Source organism: Podarcis raffonei, chromosome 8 (genome assembly GCF_027172205.1).
Source record: "Podarcis raffonei isolate rPodRaf1 chromosome 8, rPodRaf1.pri, whole genome shotgun sequence".
NCBI classification, from domain to species: Eukaryota; Metazoa; Chordata; class Lepidosauria; order Squamata; family Lacertidae; genus Podarcis; species Podarcis raffonei.
The window spans coordinates 92,996,286-93,009,727 of NC_070609.1; the positions used below are offsets into that span (position 1 = coordinate 92,996,286).

General features: G+C 46.7%; 1 protein-coding gene and 1 long non-coding RNA gene across 8 annotated transcripts in view; one reads left to right on the top strand and one right to left on the bottom strand.

The window, feature by feature from the left end:
* ZMAT4 (zinc finger matrin-type 4) overlaps window positions 1-13,442 on the bottom strand; it is a 300,023-nt gene that overhangs the window by 112,505 nt on the left and 174,076 nt on the right. For 5 of the 6 annotated variants that reach the window (XM_053401632.1, XM_053401633.1, XM_053401629.1 and 2 more), the window contains exon 3: window positions 231-320. The exons of the other annotated variant lie outside the window; for it this stretch is intronic. In XM_053401632.1, the coding sequence (XP_053257607.1) occupies window positions 231-320 (90 nt within the window). The remainder of the gene's footprint in view (window positions 1-230; window positions 321-13,442) is intronic. 6 annotated transcript variants of the gene reach the window in all.
* LOC128420146 (uncharacterized) overlaps window positions 1-13,442 on the top strand; it is a 41,280-nt gene that overhangs the window by 26,819 nt on the left and 1,019 nt on the right. For both annotated transcript variants that reach the window (XR_008331983.1, XR_008331982.1), the window contains exons 2-3: window positions 11,387-11,546; window positions 12,581-12,642. This is a non-coding gene — a long non-coding RNA (uncharacterized LOC128420146). The remainder of the gene's footprint in view (window positions 1-11,386; window positions 11,547-12,580; window positions 12,643-13,442) is intronic.

The following is a 13,442-nucleotide window of genomic DNA, read 5'->3' on the forward strand; positions in this document are numbered from 1 at the left end:
CCCATGAGCACACGAGGAACATTGTCTCCAAGAACACTAACAGGCTTAGTTCTGCATAGAACAGGTTGAATCCTACCCAGACTTCCCAGAATGCCCACACTTCCAGCATAGTGCATTCTGGGCCCCAAAGGATGATGGCGACCTTGACCACATCTTGGACCCGATCCATTTTAAGAGGTGTTTTGTAGTCCTGTTGGGTAACTGCTAACAGATATAGCAACAAAACTCACATTTTCTGACCGCAGCTTCTTCGCAGGACAGCCTCCATCTAGTGGGTGGAGCATATAGTAGAGACGAACTTTGCTGGCATGTTTCCGGCTCTGGGGAAGAAAACCCAAACATGTTGTTTGATATGGCATACTTGAATGATGCCCCATTTTAAAAACAAAACAATACACCTCCTCACATGTGGAAAAGCAGCATGTCAAGGAGGAGGCTTCTGCAGTTCTGCCCTATTGAGGCACAGGAACATAGCACAACTCTGCTACAGGCTGGCCTGAGGCTACATATGGACCTGTGGCCTGTGGCTCACCAGCCCTGCTATTAGGCCCAGGAAGTCCTCTTCAGAAAAGGAAAGGAAACTCTAAGCCCAACCCAATACTGTGTGCATTCCCAGCTCACTTGCACAGTCACCCCCCTTTTTTTGCTATTGGAGATAGATGCAAGATGGCATGCTCTGACCTAATCTCTCCAAATGACATTAATTAGGCTAAACAAAAGAGCCAATGTGGCAGGTGCCCCAGAGGAGCAGCAAAATCAAGAGACCCGGCTCTGGAAATTGTTTTATTGGGTCATCTGATCTCAGTGGATGTGGAGGCCACTTTAAAGGGGGGGGGGCAAAATCTGAAATGCTGTGCCAGCTACATGCAGCATAAGCTGCGCACTGCAGCAGCCTTGGAAAGAAGATGGATAGAAATGTAATAACTGAAAACCCAATGGGAGTATTGAAGGGTGAAAGGGCTGCAAACACCTGAGTTCCATCAAATCACCTGCCTGCCATCTGGGAATGAAAAATAAGAGCATTATGGCCTGCACAGTGGTGAACAGAGCTCCAGTGGCATGAGGAATATCATGGGGAAAACAAAGCAGGGTAGACCTTGGAAAGCCAAAACTTGTGTTTTCGATCCTTAGTTAGTGGATAAATGATTACCCTCATCAGAATCGTTACAAAATATAGGCCTGGCCCAGCTGTGCTTCATTATTTTCTACTGATCTCAATGAGACTTCCACATGGGTTTCACTTACTCCCACAGAAATCAATGGGACATAGAAGTATGGGTAGGGGAAGAAGTTCAGTTTAGTTCACATTTAAAGGCAAACTTACTTAATTCACACTACCTGGCTCAATATGTGACCCAAAACACAGCATTCATTCAAAACCTTCACTTTAAAACCCCCTTGCCCAGATTATCCGGAGCTTTGGGCTGGGCTGTCACCAATATGCTGATGACACTCAGCTCTATCTGCTGATGGATGGCCACACCGACTCGGCCCCGAACACACTGACCAGATACCCTCCAACAATTTCACAAATGAAACTAAAAGCATTCTTGCCTAGTAAGAAAAGTCCCTAACTTGTACCCAGCCAGGATCACTGGCAGACCACCTACCCACTATTAAGTATTACAGACAACTCTCCTTTCCCTGCTGGGTGTCCTGACTGAGCCTGTCCTGCCAACGCAGTGCATCATATTTGGTCCTCTAAAGCAAACAGGTGAAATGACAAACAGGTGAAATGACAAACTGACTACATGGTTCCTCAGCATTCATAGACTCATCAGGTTAGAGGGAGTCCCAAGAGTCATCTAGTCCTGCAATGTAGGAATCAGCTCTCAAACAGCTCTTATCAGGGCCGGATTTAGGTTTGATGGAGCCCTAAGCTACGGAAGGTAACGGGGACCTTTATACGTCCAGCTGTCCTTTGTCACTGTTTTTTGTGTGGAATTTCTTAAATTACTTACATCACAGGAGCCCACACAACACAAAACACTGTTGCTGTATGTTGGTTTTATTTTATTTGTTTTTTTATCTTATATTTTGGAAATGTACATCCAGTTTTTTTGCCTTTACATTTTTTGGGGGCCCCCAAGAGAGTGGGGGCCTAAACCAGTGGTGGAGCTAGGGGCTTTGCCACCCGGAGCGGGGGACGTGGCACATTGCCTGCACCAGCGACTCAATGGGAGCATCGAGGGAATTCTGGATGGCTGCAGCAGCAACAAGAATAACTTATGCAGGGCTTGCAATGCAAGTGATACTGCCAATGAAAAGCTCCTAGCCTGCTCTCCTGCTAGTTCAAACACAAAGAAAGAAATAAGAAAGGAGCCCCCCCTCCACAAACAGCGAGGGAGGCAAAGAACAAAACACATGGAGAAAAGCTCCCTTAGTGCTCCATGAATTTGAGCGAGGGAAAGGGTCAAAACAGTAGGGGAAAGAGAGGTGGAGTAAGGGCTTGGTGACACGAAGTCAGTTGCGATTTAAAGCAACAGTAGGGAATGTAAGAAAATGGGCTACTTGGGGGGTGGGGAGAGAAGCCCTGAGGCGCCAATCCGCAGCAAATGTGTTCTTCTGAGGAGGGGCCTGGGGAGCTTTGCTCCTCTTTGTGTTTGTGTGTTGCATGTTGCTGGGCTTTGGAGGCTGGGAGAGACAGGGGAGCAGCTTTGCCACAAGCCAGGGAGCTCGGCTGGAGCGCCTGGTTGGGGACCAGCCAGTCAAGGCTGACCGTTGGGGACTCCCCTGTCCTCCTCCCTCCCCAGCGGAAGCTGGCAAGCGGCAAAGTGGAAGCCACTTACAGAAATCTGGGGAGGGAAGGAGGGGCATGGAGCCATGGCTCCCGTCTGTCCCCAGCCCCTCCCTCCCTCCTGTAAAGTTCCTCGCTGTAAAGTGACAAAGCAGGAGCCACTTACAGCGAGCCAAAGCTTTACCACTCATGGGCTTGGGGGTCGCAGGCGGGGCCCCCTGCCGAAATGTCACCCCCCTTCAGGATGGCACCCGGAGCGGACCGCCCCCTCATCGGTATGCCTCTGCCCTAATCTATAGCTTATTTAGTTTACCTAGACGTAAATCCGGCACTGGCTCTTACCATCCAAATTCATGTTTTGTTGGAATCTCCTTTCTTGTTAATTTGAATCAGTTGGTTTGAGCGGTAGAAAACATGTTTGCTCTCCCTTCTATGTGAAAAGCCCTTCAACTAATTGAATATGGGCACTATACTTTTGTCGATGCAGCCTAGAACTGCATTAGCTTTTTCTGCGGCTACATCGCATGGTTGACTCATGTTAGGCTTGTGGCCTATTAAGACCCCTGGATCCTTTTCACGTGCGCTCCTGTTAAGTCAGGTGTCCCCCACCCTGTATTTGTGAATCTGATCATTTCTGCCTAACTGCAGAACCTTACCATAGTCCCTACTGAAATTCATTTTGTTCTTTGGGGCCCCTTTCTCCAACCTGTTAAGGTCATCTTGAATCCTGTTTTTGTTTTCTGTGCACATATTGCACACTTTGGAACACCAGAAGCTTCTGTCTTCCACCATTGGCCCATCTCACTCACTACTAACTGGCAGCAGTTCTCCACCCCCACCTTGAGGTTGAAGCTGGCGCCTTCCGCAACCAGGGCAGATGTTCTGCCACTGAGCCCAGGCATGCAAGTCAAGATGCATCAGAGCCCCAAAACTCAAAGAGATTTTAACATTTAGCAGCCAAAATGAAAGGGTCCTAATGCCGGAAAACTGAAGCCTACATCAACCACAATGTTTTAATGTATTGTCAAACTCCCTCAATCTAATAGCAAACACGGGTGGTGAGTGCTGACAACTGAGCCAAAACAGAGCCACTGAGAAACAAGAGGGAGACATTAATATTTGCAGAAGTATAGAATCATAGAATCATAGAGTTGGAAGAGACCACAAGGGCCATCGAGTCCAACCCCCTGCCAGGCAGGAAACACCATCAGAGCACTCCTGACATATGGTTGTCAAGCCTCTGCTTAAAGACCTCCAAAGAAGGAGACTCCACCACACTCCTTGGCAGCAAATTCCACTGTCAAACAGCTCTTACTGTCAGGAAGTTCTTCCTAATGTTTAGGTGGAATCTTCTTTCTTGTAGTTTGGATCCATTGCTCCGTGTCCGCTTCTCTGGAGCAGCAGAAAACAACCTTTCTCCCTCCTCTATGTGACATCCTTTTATATATTTGAACATGGCTATCATATCACCCCTTAGCCTCCTCTTCTCCAGGCTAAACATGCCCAGCTCCCTTAGCCATTCCTCATAAGGCATCGTTTCAAGGCCTTTGACCATTTTGGTTGCCCTCCTCTGGACACGTTCCAGTTTGTCAGTGTCCTTCTTGAACTGTGGCGCCCAGAACTAGACACAGTACTCCAGGTGAGGTCTGACCAGAGCAGAATACAGTGGCACTATTACTTCCCTTGATCTAGATGCTATACTCCTATTGATGCAGCCCAGAATTGCATTGGCTTTTTTAGCTGCCGCGTCACACTGTTGGCTCATGTCAAGTTTGTGGTCAACCAAGACTCCTAGAGTAAAAGCCACCCCCTTTCAAAACAGTTTGTTGTAGGTCACACTTGTCTTTCCTAAAAGGCAAAGTAAAAAGAGTGATTTATCCAGATCACGCCACCCAGGAAACTGAAATGGTCTCTGTCAAATTGGGAGAGCTGGAGAGTAGGCAAAGGCCCAGAGAAATGAAATGGGTGCATGCACCAGGTCCTATTGCTGAAAGTACTGTATATGGGAGAATTGTACTGGCCTGTGGTTCTAGGTTGTGCTATTAGCGGTTGAGTTATTCAGTTAAAAAAAAAAGTGCAAATTTTGCATTTTGAGTGAAGTCATTTACTTTGCTTCAAACAGCATTAGGTTTTATGCTTCCGGGACTGGCTTTGACCTCTTGTTAATTAAAACTTTGCCCTGCAGCATTCTTTGCTCTTCTAGAGGAAAAGGCACATTCTCACATGGAGGTCTTTGCAAGAGCCTGGGGACTTCTAAGAAGGGGAAGGCACAAAGCCTGGAAATTTGCACCTCATCTGAGCTGCAGAACAAACTTCTACATCTTTTCAGCCACACCCCCTCCCCAGCTGAAAAGAAATCTGAGGCACTTGGGGGCAGGAAACACCCCCATAGCTTGCTGCTGTAATGATCATTGTCAAGTTTCGCTTGCAAAGTCCTACCACAACAATGTGGAAATGAAATGAGAGGACATTGCGGAGCAAGCCGATTGGGCACCTGGGGTGGCGCACGTGCCCTGTGCCCAGGGGCGGGGCCAGTCACCTGTGGGGGCGGGGCAAGGTGGGGCTGGACGCTCCATGGGGCCTCTGAGGAGTCTGCCTGCCTCCTCCCACTCAGCTGCCCTACAGCTGAGGTGGAGGCAGTGGGTGGACCATTTGGGGCAGTGTGGGGGGGGCATTGCAGGCCCCATGGTGAGTGCTGCCGGACATTTTGTCACCCCTCCCCTCAGTGGTGACATCTGGGGTAGCCTGCACCCACTGCACCCACTTCCTCTGCCTCTGAGGACAAGGGTCCTAGAGGCTCCAGTGTCTCCTGGGGTAGCAGTGCCTTCTGCTAACTTCTTCTGGTCCACCAGCCATGACCATGCCTGGACATGGATAGTCTGACCACTGCAAGCCCATCTTGAGCCTGGATTACTGCCATGCCCTCTCTATGGAGCTGCCCTTGTGCTTGGTCTGGAAGCTCCAGCTTGTGAAGACTGTGGCTGCTATACTGCTGGTGCAGGTTGATAGCCGGCAATGTGTGTCGCCCTTGTAAAAACAGCCGCACTGGCTGCTCATTGGCTACTGAGACAGGTTCCAGGTTCTTATATGAATCCTCAAAGCAACCCAGGGGCAGGGTGCCTCAGGGACGGCCTGACCCCTGGTGCCCCCACTTGTGCACCGAGATCCTCTATAGGAGTAGTTCCCTGAGTTGGTGAGGCTCGCCTGATGTCATGAAACGGGGCCTTCCGTGTTATTGCCCCCGTCCTGTGGGGCAGGCCTCTTTCGTATTAACATTAAACATTCTCTGAAAATGCTTTCTGCACTGCCAAACCTATGCAGACAGTTAAAAGGAGGGGTTGATATTATAATTAGCCAGTGATCTGTGATTTTGGTTCCTATTTGGCTTTTATTGTATATACATTTGTTGTGCATTGTTTTGACTTTTTAATTCTATTTATGGATTTAGAGTATTCAAGTATATTTTAAAAAAAATAAACTGACCAAGGTAATATTGAGGCCCATTGGCTACCCTCACCTGGTTTAATCAGCAAGTCAAAGAAGTACCGAAGGGGTGGTTGCTGTTGCCTGCTGACAGCTTCTAGGAGCCACAGGTGAGAGCTGAGTACAGTGTGGGGACCAAAGGTGGACAAACTACCCACCAGAGGTACTGCCCCTCCCCTAACACCCCATACTCCCCAATCTATTCCAAGTTCTGCTCATATATTAAAAGACAGCCTAAAGGCTCACAATCCAATAGACGTGATACAAAAGGAAAAGGGGATGTGTTGGGCAGAGAAAAGCAAGCACTGGAGCAGCTGCAGCTTCAGTGACTGATGGACAGAGCTCGGCTGGTCCCTCCCAGGGAGACAGGGAGGGAAGCCTGCCAGTGGCCCTCCACAGATCACGGTAGCAGAAGCTAGACTGTGCCCCAGAATACCAGGTAACTGGCCTATGCAGCAGCAGGGGCAATGCAAACAGGTCTGTTTGGAATCCTTGCTTCTGATGGCACCACTCTGTTGGAATTTCAGATCACAGATCAGCAACTGGGAGGGGGCAGAATTAAATTGCCATTAAACTATGTTAAAAGAACATATTTCCCTCATCCAAGAGCAGAAGCAGTTCCATTTGTATGCATCACTGTGCCTGCACATTTTTTTCAGGAAGAAATTTGTGCATTAAATAAAAGAGAAGAGTGCAAATAAGAGAACGAAACAAATTAGCAAGGATAAGTGGTGTCAAATAGCTACAGTCTTTGGGGTGAGTGTTGGAGCAGAGAAGGAATGTATTTTCCCCTGACAGACGCTCAGATGATCTAAAGGAAAAAAATCACTTTTAGTGACATGTGAAAATATCCTTAGTGTTGCATTGCAGAGGAGCAGCAAAGTCTCCAAATGTTGTGCTGCAGTTCTCCACCTCCCTCCCCCATAAATTGATATTGAAATTGAAAAATACATATGGCAAAATATTAATAAGGAGAAATGTGCATATGTATATATTAGAGATATACAGAAATGTGTTATATTAGGCAAAATTGCTTAGAAAAATATGCATATAAAGAGAAACAGCCACTAAAATGCTGATGGATATTCATTGGCTGCCCCTCCCTTTAATGGCAAACTGATGTGGCAAAGTGGCACACTGAACCTAAAACTGAAAGGAGAGAGAGAAATGGGGAGAAAATAAAATGTCTCCAATCTCTAGAGGTCTCTGCACCCAGTGGTGGAACTTCATGCTCCGGCACTGGGGGGGGGGGGCATGGAGAGCAGGCGGATTGGGGCTGGCGTGCATCCTGGGGGCGGGGCATGCCGCCTGCAGGGGAGTGGCACCCAGCGTGGGCAGGCGGGGGGGCAGCCATGATGGCACCCTACCAGGATCACACTGCCAGGGGCGGTGCGCTCCCCCTGCATTCCTCTTCCTCCGCTGGTGTCTGCACCCAGTTAGAATCATAGAATCATAGAGTTGGAATAGACCACAAGGGCCATCGAGTCCAACCCCCTGCCAAGCAGGAAACACCATCAGAGCACTCCTGACATATGGTTGTCAAGCCTCTGCTTAAAGACCTCCAAAGAAGGAGACTCCACCACACTCCTTGGCAGCAAATTCCACTGTCGAACAGCTCTTACTGTCAGGAAGTTCTTCCTAATGTTTAGGTGGAATCTTCTTTCTTGTAGTTTGGATCCATTGCTCCGTGTCCGCTTCTCTGGAGCAGCAGAAAACAACCTTTCTCCCTTTCTCCAGTTCTGCCACAACAGGCACTCAACCCTTGAAACTTGGTTGAGTTGCATGAGTTGTAGTCAATATTACCCCTACTCAAAGTAGACCCATTGAAGATAATGAATGTTAGGGTCATTGTTTTCAATTGGTCTACTCTGAGTTGAACTGGGTAGAAGCCCGTGTCTTTTGATTCTTCATCATGCATGTATCAACTTTATCACTTTATCCAGCTACTGGCCCTGATCCACCTACATTTAAGCACCCAACCACATTCCTATGCTCAGTCAGAAGCAGCCACCATTTGTTTCAACAGGACTCACTCCCAGATAAGTGTGTATAGGATTGCGGCCTGCACATGTAAGACTGCAATTCTAAGCACATTTACTAGGGAGTAAGCCCCTTTCACTTCTATAGAGTTTACTTCTGAGTTAATAGGCTTATGATTGCCTTGTAAGGCTGCAACCCTGTGCATGCTTACCTATGAGGAAGGCTCACTGCAGATAATGGGCTTTCCTTCTGAACAAGCACACATAGGATTAGGCTACATCTCCCACTGAAATCAATTGAACTAGTTAGATGTCCAGATGCTTTTGGTGGGACAGAGCCATTACTGACTATGGCCAGACTAGGTCCACCGTTCTTCTGCCCCCACCCACCCACTCTTTGCTTGTGTGTAATGGTCTTGTATTAATTTTAGAATACTGGGGGTGGAGGGGGGCACCTCAGGACCAGGGACCCGTGATTATGTGGGGAGGGGCTTATCTGTCCCCCAATATTTTATTCAAGTTGGCATCCCTGGTTATATGTCAAGAACACATAGGGGAGGGGAGGAAATTTAAATTTACATTTATTTATTAAAGTGAAGCTTTAAGGTGGTCAAAAACTGGGCAGTTAAAAGACTAGGACTTTCACCATGCCTGTCAACTGTCCTGGAAAAACTGGGGCATCCCATTTTTCCCCCATGAGAGCATGGCGGTCAGTTGGGGTGTCTTGCTCTTGTGCAATTTTGGGCCAAGATCTCGCCCTGTTCCGTGAACTCGCACAGTGCACCAACACATGCTTTTTTCCAGTCTGAGATTTTGTGCAGTACCCCAAATGCACATTTTGGGTGCCTGCCAAAACCCCCACTTTTTCTGCACCCATGATCTTGTGCAGGTCACGTGACTCATATCGGAGTGCAGACCCGGAAGATAGTGTCCCGGATTGGAGCAATGTCATTTTGGAGGGTGTGCTTTAACCAGGAGCACAGATAAAATCCATGGGTAACAAAAAAGTCACTTCCTTTTAAAAAAACAACCCCAAAAATTTTATTAAGTTTTACATTTTTATCATATTTACAACATATCAAATCATCAAAATGAAACAAAGCATTCCCCTGGTTTCCCCCTCCCCCCCCCCCTTTGACTTCCCTCTTCTGGTTTTCCCCGATATTGGCTTCCCCTGCTTTCTTTCTTATATCTTCATATGAATTCTATGTATAAATTATATTATAATTTTTTAGAATTTTGACATCTTTATAGCTTTTATACTTATTTTTGTTGATTGTAAGTGTTTACTCAAACCCTGCTAATGAGTCTATTTCTTTACATTGTTTCTGTAAATACAACATAAATGATTCCCAATCTTTTTGAAATTCTCTATTGTCTTTGTCTCTGAGTCTCTCTGTTAGTTTCACCATTTCAGCATATTCCATCAGTTTTTGTATCCATTCTTCCTTAGTTGGTATTTCTTTGCTTTTCCATCTTTGGAAGTCATAGCATACATAAATAGTTTCTTCTTTTCTGTTGGTAGTTCTTGACCCAAAATGCCTAGTAAAAAAGCTTCTGGTCTTGTAATAAAAGTCAATTTAAACATTTTTGATTTCATTATAAATCATATTCCAATAATTTTTAATCAGTTTGCAAGTCCACCACATAAGGGAAAAAGTGCCTTCCTTTTCTTTACACTTCCAACATTTCTTGGAACCTGTTTTGTACATTTTTGCCATTTTTTCAGGTGTAATATACCATCTGTACATCATTTTCATATAATTCTTTTTTAATAATATACAATCCGTAAATTTCAAATTCACTCACCACAATTTTTCCCAATCTTCCATTTGTATATTATGTCCTATATCTTGCACCCATTTTATCATCACACTTTTCACCTCTTCATCTTTTGTTTCCCATTCTAATAATAAATTATATGTTTTCTTCAAAAGTTTGGTATTGTCCTCTATGTCTTTCCTTTGGAATCTAGAATAGTGTAGCTAAAACCTTTCTTTTTGTCTTCTTTGAAAACCTCATTTAGTTGCTGATATTGCAGCCAATCATAAACATATTCTTTGATCTCCTCAAGTTCTTTCAGCTTTAAATTCCCTTCTATTTCTGTCAGTAGGCCATGTTTTTCCCCTTTTTATTTTTTTAATTGAAATTACTTCTGTTGGAGAGACCCACCATGGAGTCTTTTGTTCTAACAATGCTTTATGTTTTCCCCAAGCTCTTAAAGGAGATCTCCTGATTATAAAAAGCTTTGTGTACTTTCCCTTTATTATACCACAGATAGGCATGCCATCCAAATCTGTTATCATGTCCTTCCAAATCTAGTAAATCTGTATTTTCTAATTTTATCCAACCCTGGACCCAAGTAATACAAGCAGCTTCATAATATAATTTAAAATCGGGAAGGGAGAAACCTCCTCTATCTTTAATATCTGTGAGTATTTTGTATTTTATCCTTGGCCTCTTTTCTTTCCATATGAATTTTGAAATATCTGTTTGCCATTTTTTAAAGCAAACTTGTGATGGCCTGGGAATTGGATTCAGAGGCTGAACCTGAGGAATCCCAGACTGCACAGGAGTACCCGCCTCCAGGGCCGGCTGAGCCGGGGCTGGGGCTTGAACCTGAAGGGCCCTCACCTGTGCTGGATCCTCAGGAGCAGACACCAGCTGAATCCGCTCTGGCTCCGGAGGTGACTGAGGACCCATTGCCTGCAGGTGCTCCTCTCCCAGCCCTGTCAGGGGAAGGTGAGGTTGCCTCTGGGTCCAGTAACCCTCCAGCCTCTCCTGAGCTGCAGAGGCTCAGGGCAGAGAGGCGGAGGGAACTAAGTTCCTGCAAGAGGAGTGCTCGCCTTCAGGCCAGGAGAGGCGAGTCACCTGTGGACTGGGGCCGCCCTATGCCTCTGAGGAGATAAAGGCCAGCCTGCCCAGTCCCAGGTTGCGGGAGCAACATCGTTGGTTACCTGTTCCTGCCGGCACCCTGTCCTGCTTTCTGCCAGAGTTCCTGACCACGCCCGACTCCCTGCCTTGGACCCCGCTTCAGCCTCGGACCGGACACTGACCACGCCGCATGATTAACCCCCCCCCCCCAGGACCAGCACAATACTGTATTACTTAATGCCTGTATTGTCTGAAACAAAAACAACATTTTTGGCAATGCGTTCATCTTAATGGCTGCAATTCTTCCTAATAGTAACTTCCTAGATGGCTTTGTGATGGACCATTAGAAGAGCTGCACCTTGCCTGGGCTACCTGTGGGATTGGCTGTTACCTGCCCACATTTTGGACCTGAACTGCTTCCCTGTGCTTGATATTTCTTGGATTGCACTGTACCGTCATCCCTGCTCTTCTTGGTGAGTGTTTTGGTAAGAGGCTTATACCTCCCGCAACTGGGATGCTAGATCCCAAGGGCAACCACTGGAGCAGGAAAGCAACTGGGAGTCAGTGAAATTGAGGCAAAATCAGTGCTACGTACGATGAACAGCTCACTTCAGCTAAAACTCTGGCAATTGCAAACTGGGACAAAATGTTGTCCTCTAAGGAAGGTCAAAAGTTTAGGTACAGCCTCCTGCTGTTTCTTTGCTGGGTGTTTTGTACGTGACTTTCTCTTTTTATTGCCCGGTTCATTTGCAACTTATTACTGGGTGTTTTGGGGTGTTGTTTTTTTTTGCATCCTGGGTAATGTGCTCAGATGTTTTACCTGACTAATGAATCTCAGAATAGATCCTTGTTTCTCTTTAAATAGCATCCAATCATTGATTCTTAAAGGGACTCTTTGGACTCAAACCCTTGGTTCCTCTCTCACTGAGGAATCCAATAACATCTTAAATGGATTCATTTTAATGATATTATCAAATGGAATGGCAGAGTCTTTATGCACCTAGGGAATAATAGCTGAATCCTTCATCTGTGTCAAATACCGTATTGACGTGAATACAAGCCACACCTTTAAAATTAAAGGCTTATTAGTGGGTGCGGCCCACCTCCCAGCTCTACCACCCTGAATGGGGGGTGGGGGCGGTCAGCGCACCCACCTCCTGACACTACCACCTCCCGGCACTACCTCCCCCATCTGGCACCGGGGGAGGCCTGGGAGTGCCGGGCGGGCTGCTTCTTTGGGGGGGAGGGAGCCATGCCACTTTGCCAGCAGTGTAAGGTTGCAAATATAAGCCACACTTTAAGTTTTCAGGGTTGGAATTGGGGGGGGGGGAGGAGTGTGGTTTATATTCGGGCCAATACGGTAATAGCTGAAGCCATTTGCTACATAACTGGTGATTATGAAATTACAGCAATGTCTCCCAAATTCCCCATTGTCCCTGCACATGAGAAAACTAGAGGCCCATTTCATGCTCACATTTCCCCCATTCTGTTCCTTTGTTGTTTTCAGTGGTGCCATTGGGGTAGGAAACTGGCGCAGATGCGGAGAAGGCTGCTTGGCAGAATGAACAGGTGGGCTCCTATATACAGCAGGACTAGCCTAGCCATTTGTAAGCAACTGCAGTAATGCATCTGTGTCCATTAGGGATGAATGAACTTGTCCCAGAAGAACATTCCACTCTCTCATTGGCTGTTCTGTTTCTAATATGCCTGTATTACCAGTGGCAGGGTGTGTGTGTGTGTGTGTGTGTGTGTGTGCGCGCGCGCGCGCACGCTAAACCCTAGAAACTAATAAATGGTAGGATTATGATTATTTTGGCTTTGAGGGAAGAGATACCAGCTGCAGAGGAATTGCTGGGCTAGCCAATACAAGATGACCTGACCGAACTGGGGCCATTAAGAAACAATACAGGGCCAACACTGCCCTTCCCCTTGCCCCGAGGTGTGAACAGGGACTGGGTTCAGAAGGTGGCCACGATAACTGGGTGTGAGGAAACAGGAAAAAGAGAGTTTGGTAGCAAGGGGTTTCTTGGACAGGCTGGCTGAAGGCTGGCTGGGAGTGATGCCTTTGACTCCAGGGCTGCACAGCTGTGGGGGTCAAGCCCCTCTTGAGGTGACCATGCTGTGAGCTCTGGACTCCCTCCATGCCAAATGAAGGTGTAAGTAGGTGAATAAACAATGTTTCTTAAAGCTACGACAGTCTCCACCGTGCCTCAATTCTCCACAGGGACACAGACCCTGGGTGAGTGCTGGGTACCCCCTGGGATCTTGTCACCACTCGGCAGAGAGAGGGGCAGGAACCCAACTTCTGTGACATTATTATTATTATTATTATTATTTATTGCAATGCCAGCCCAAAGAGCTGATTCCAG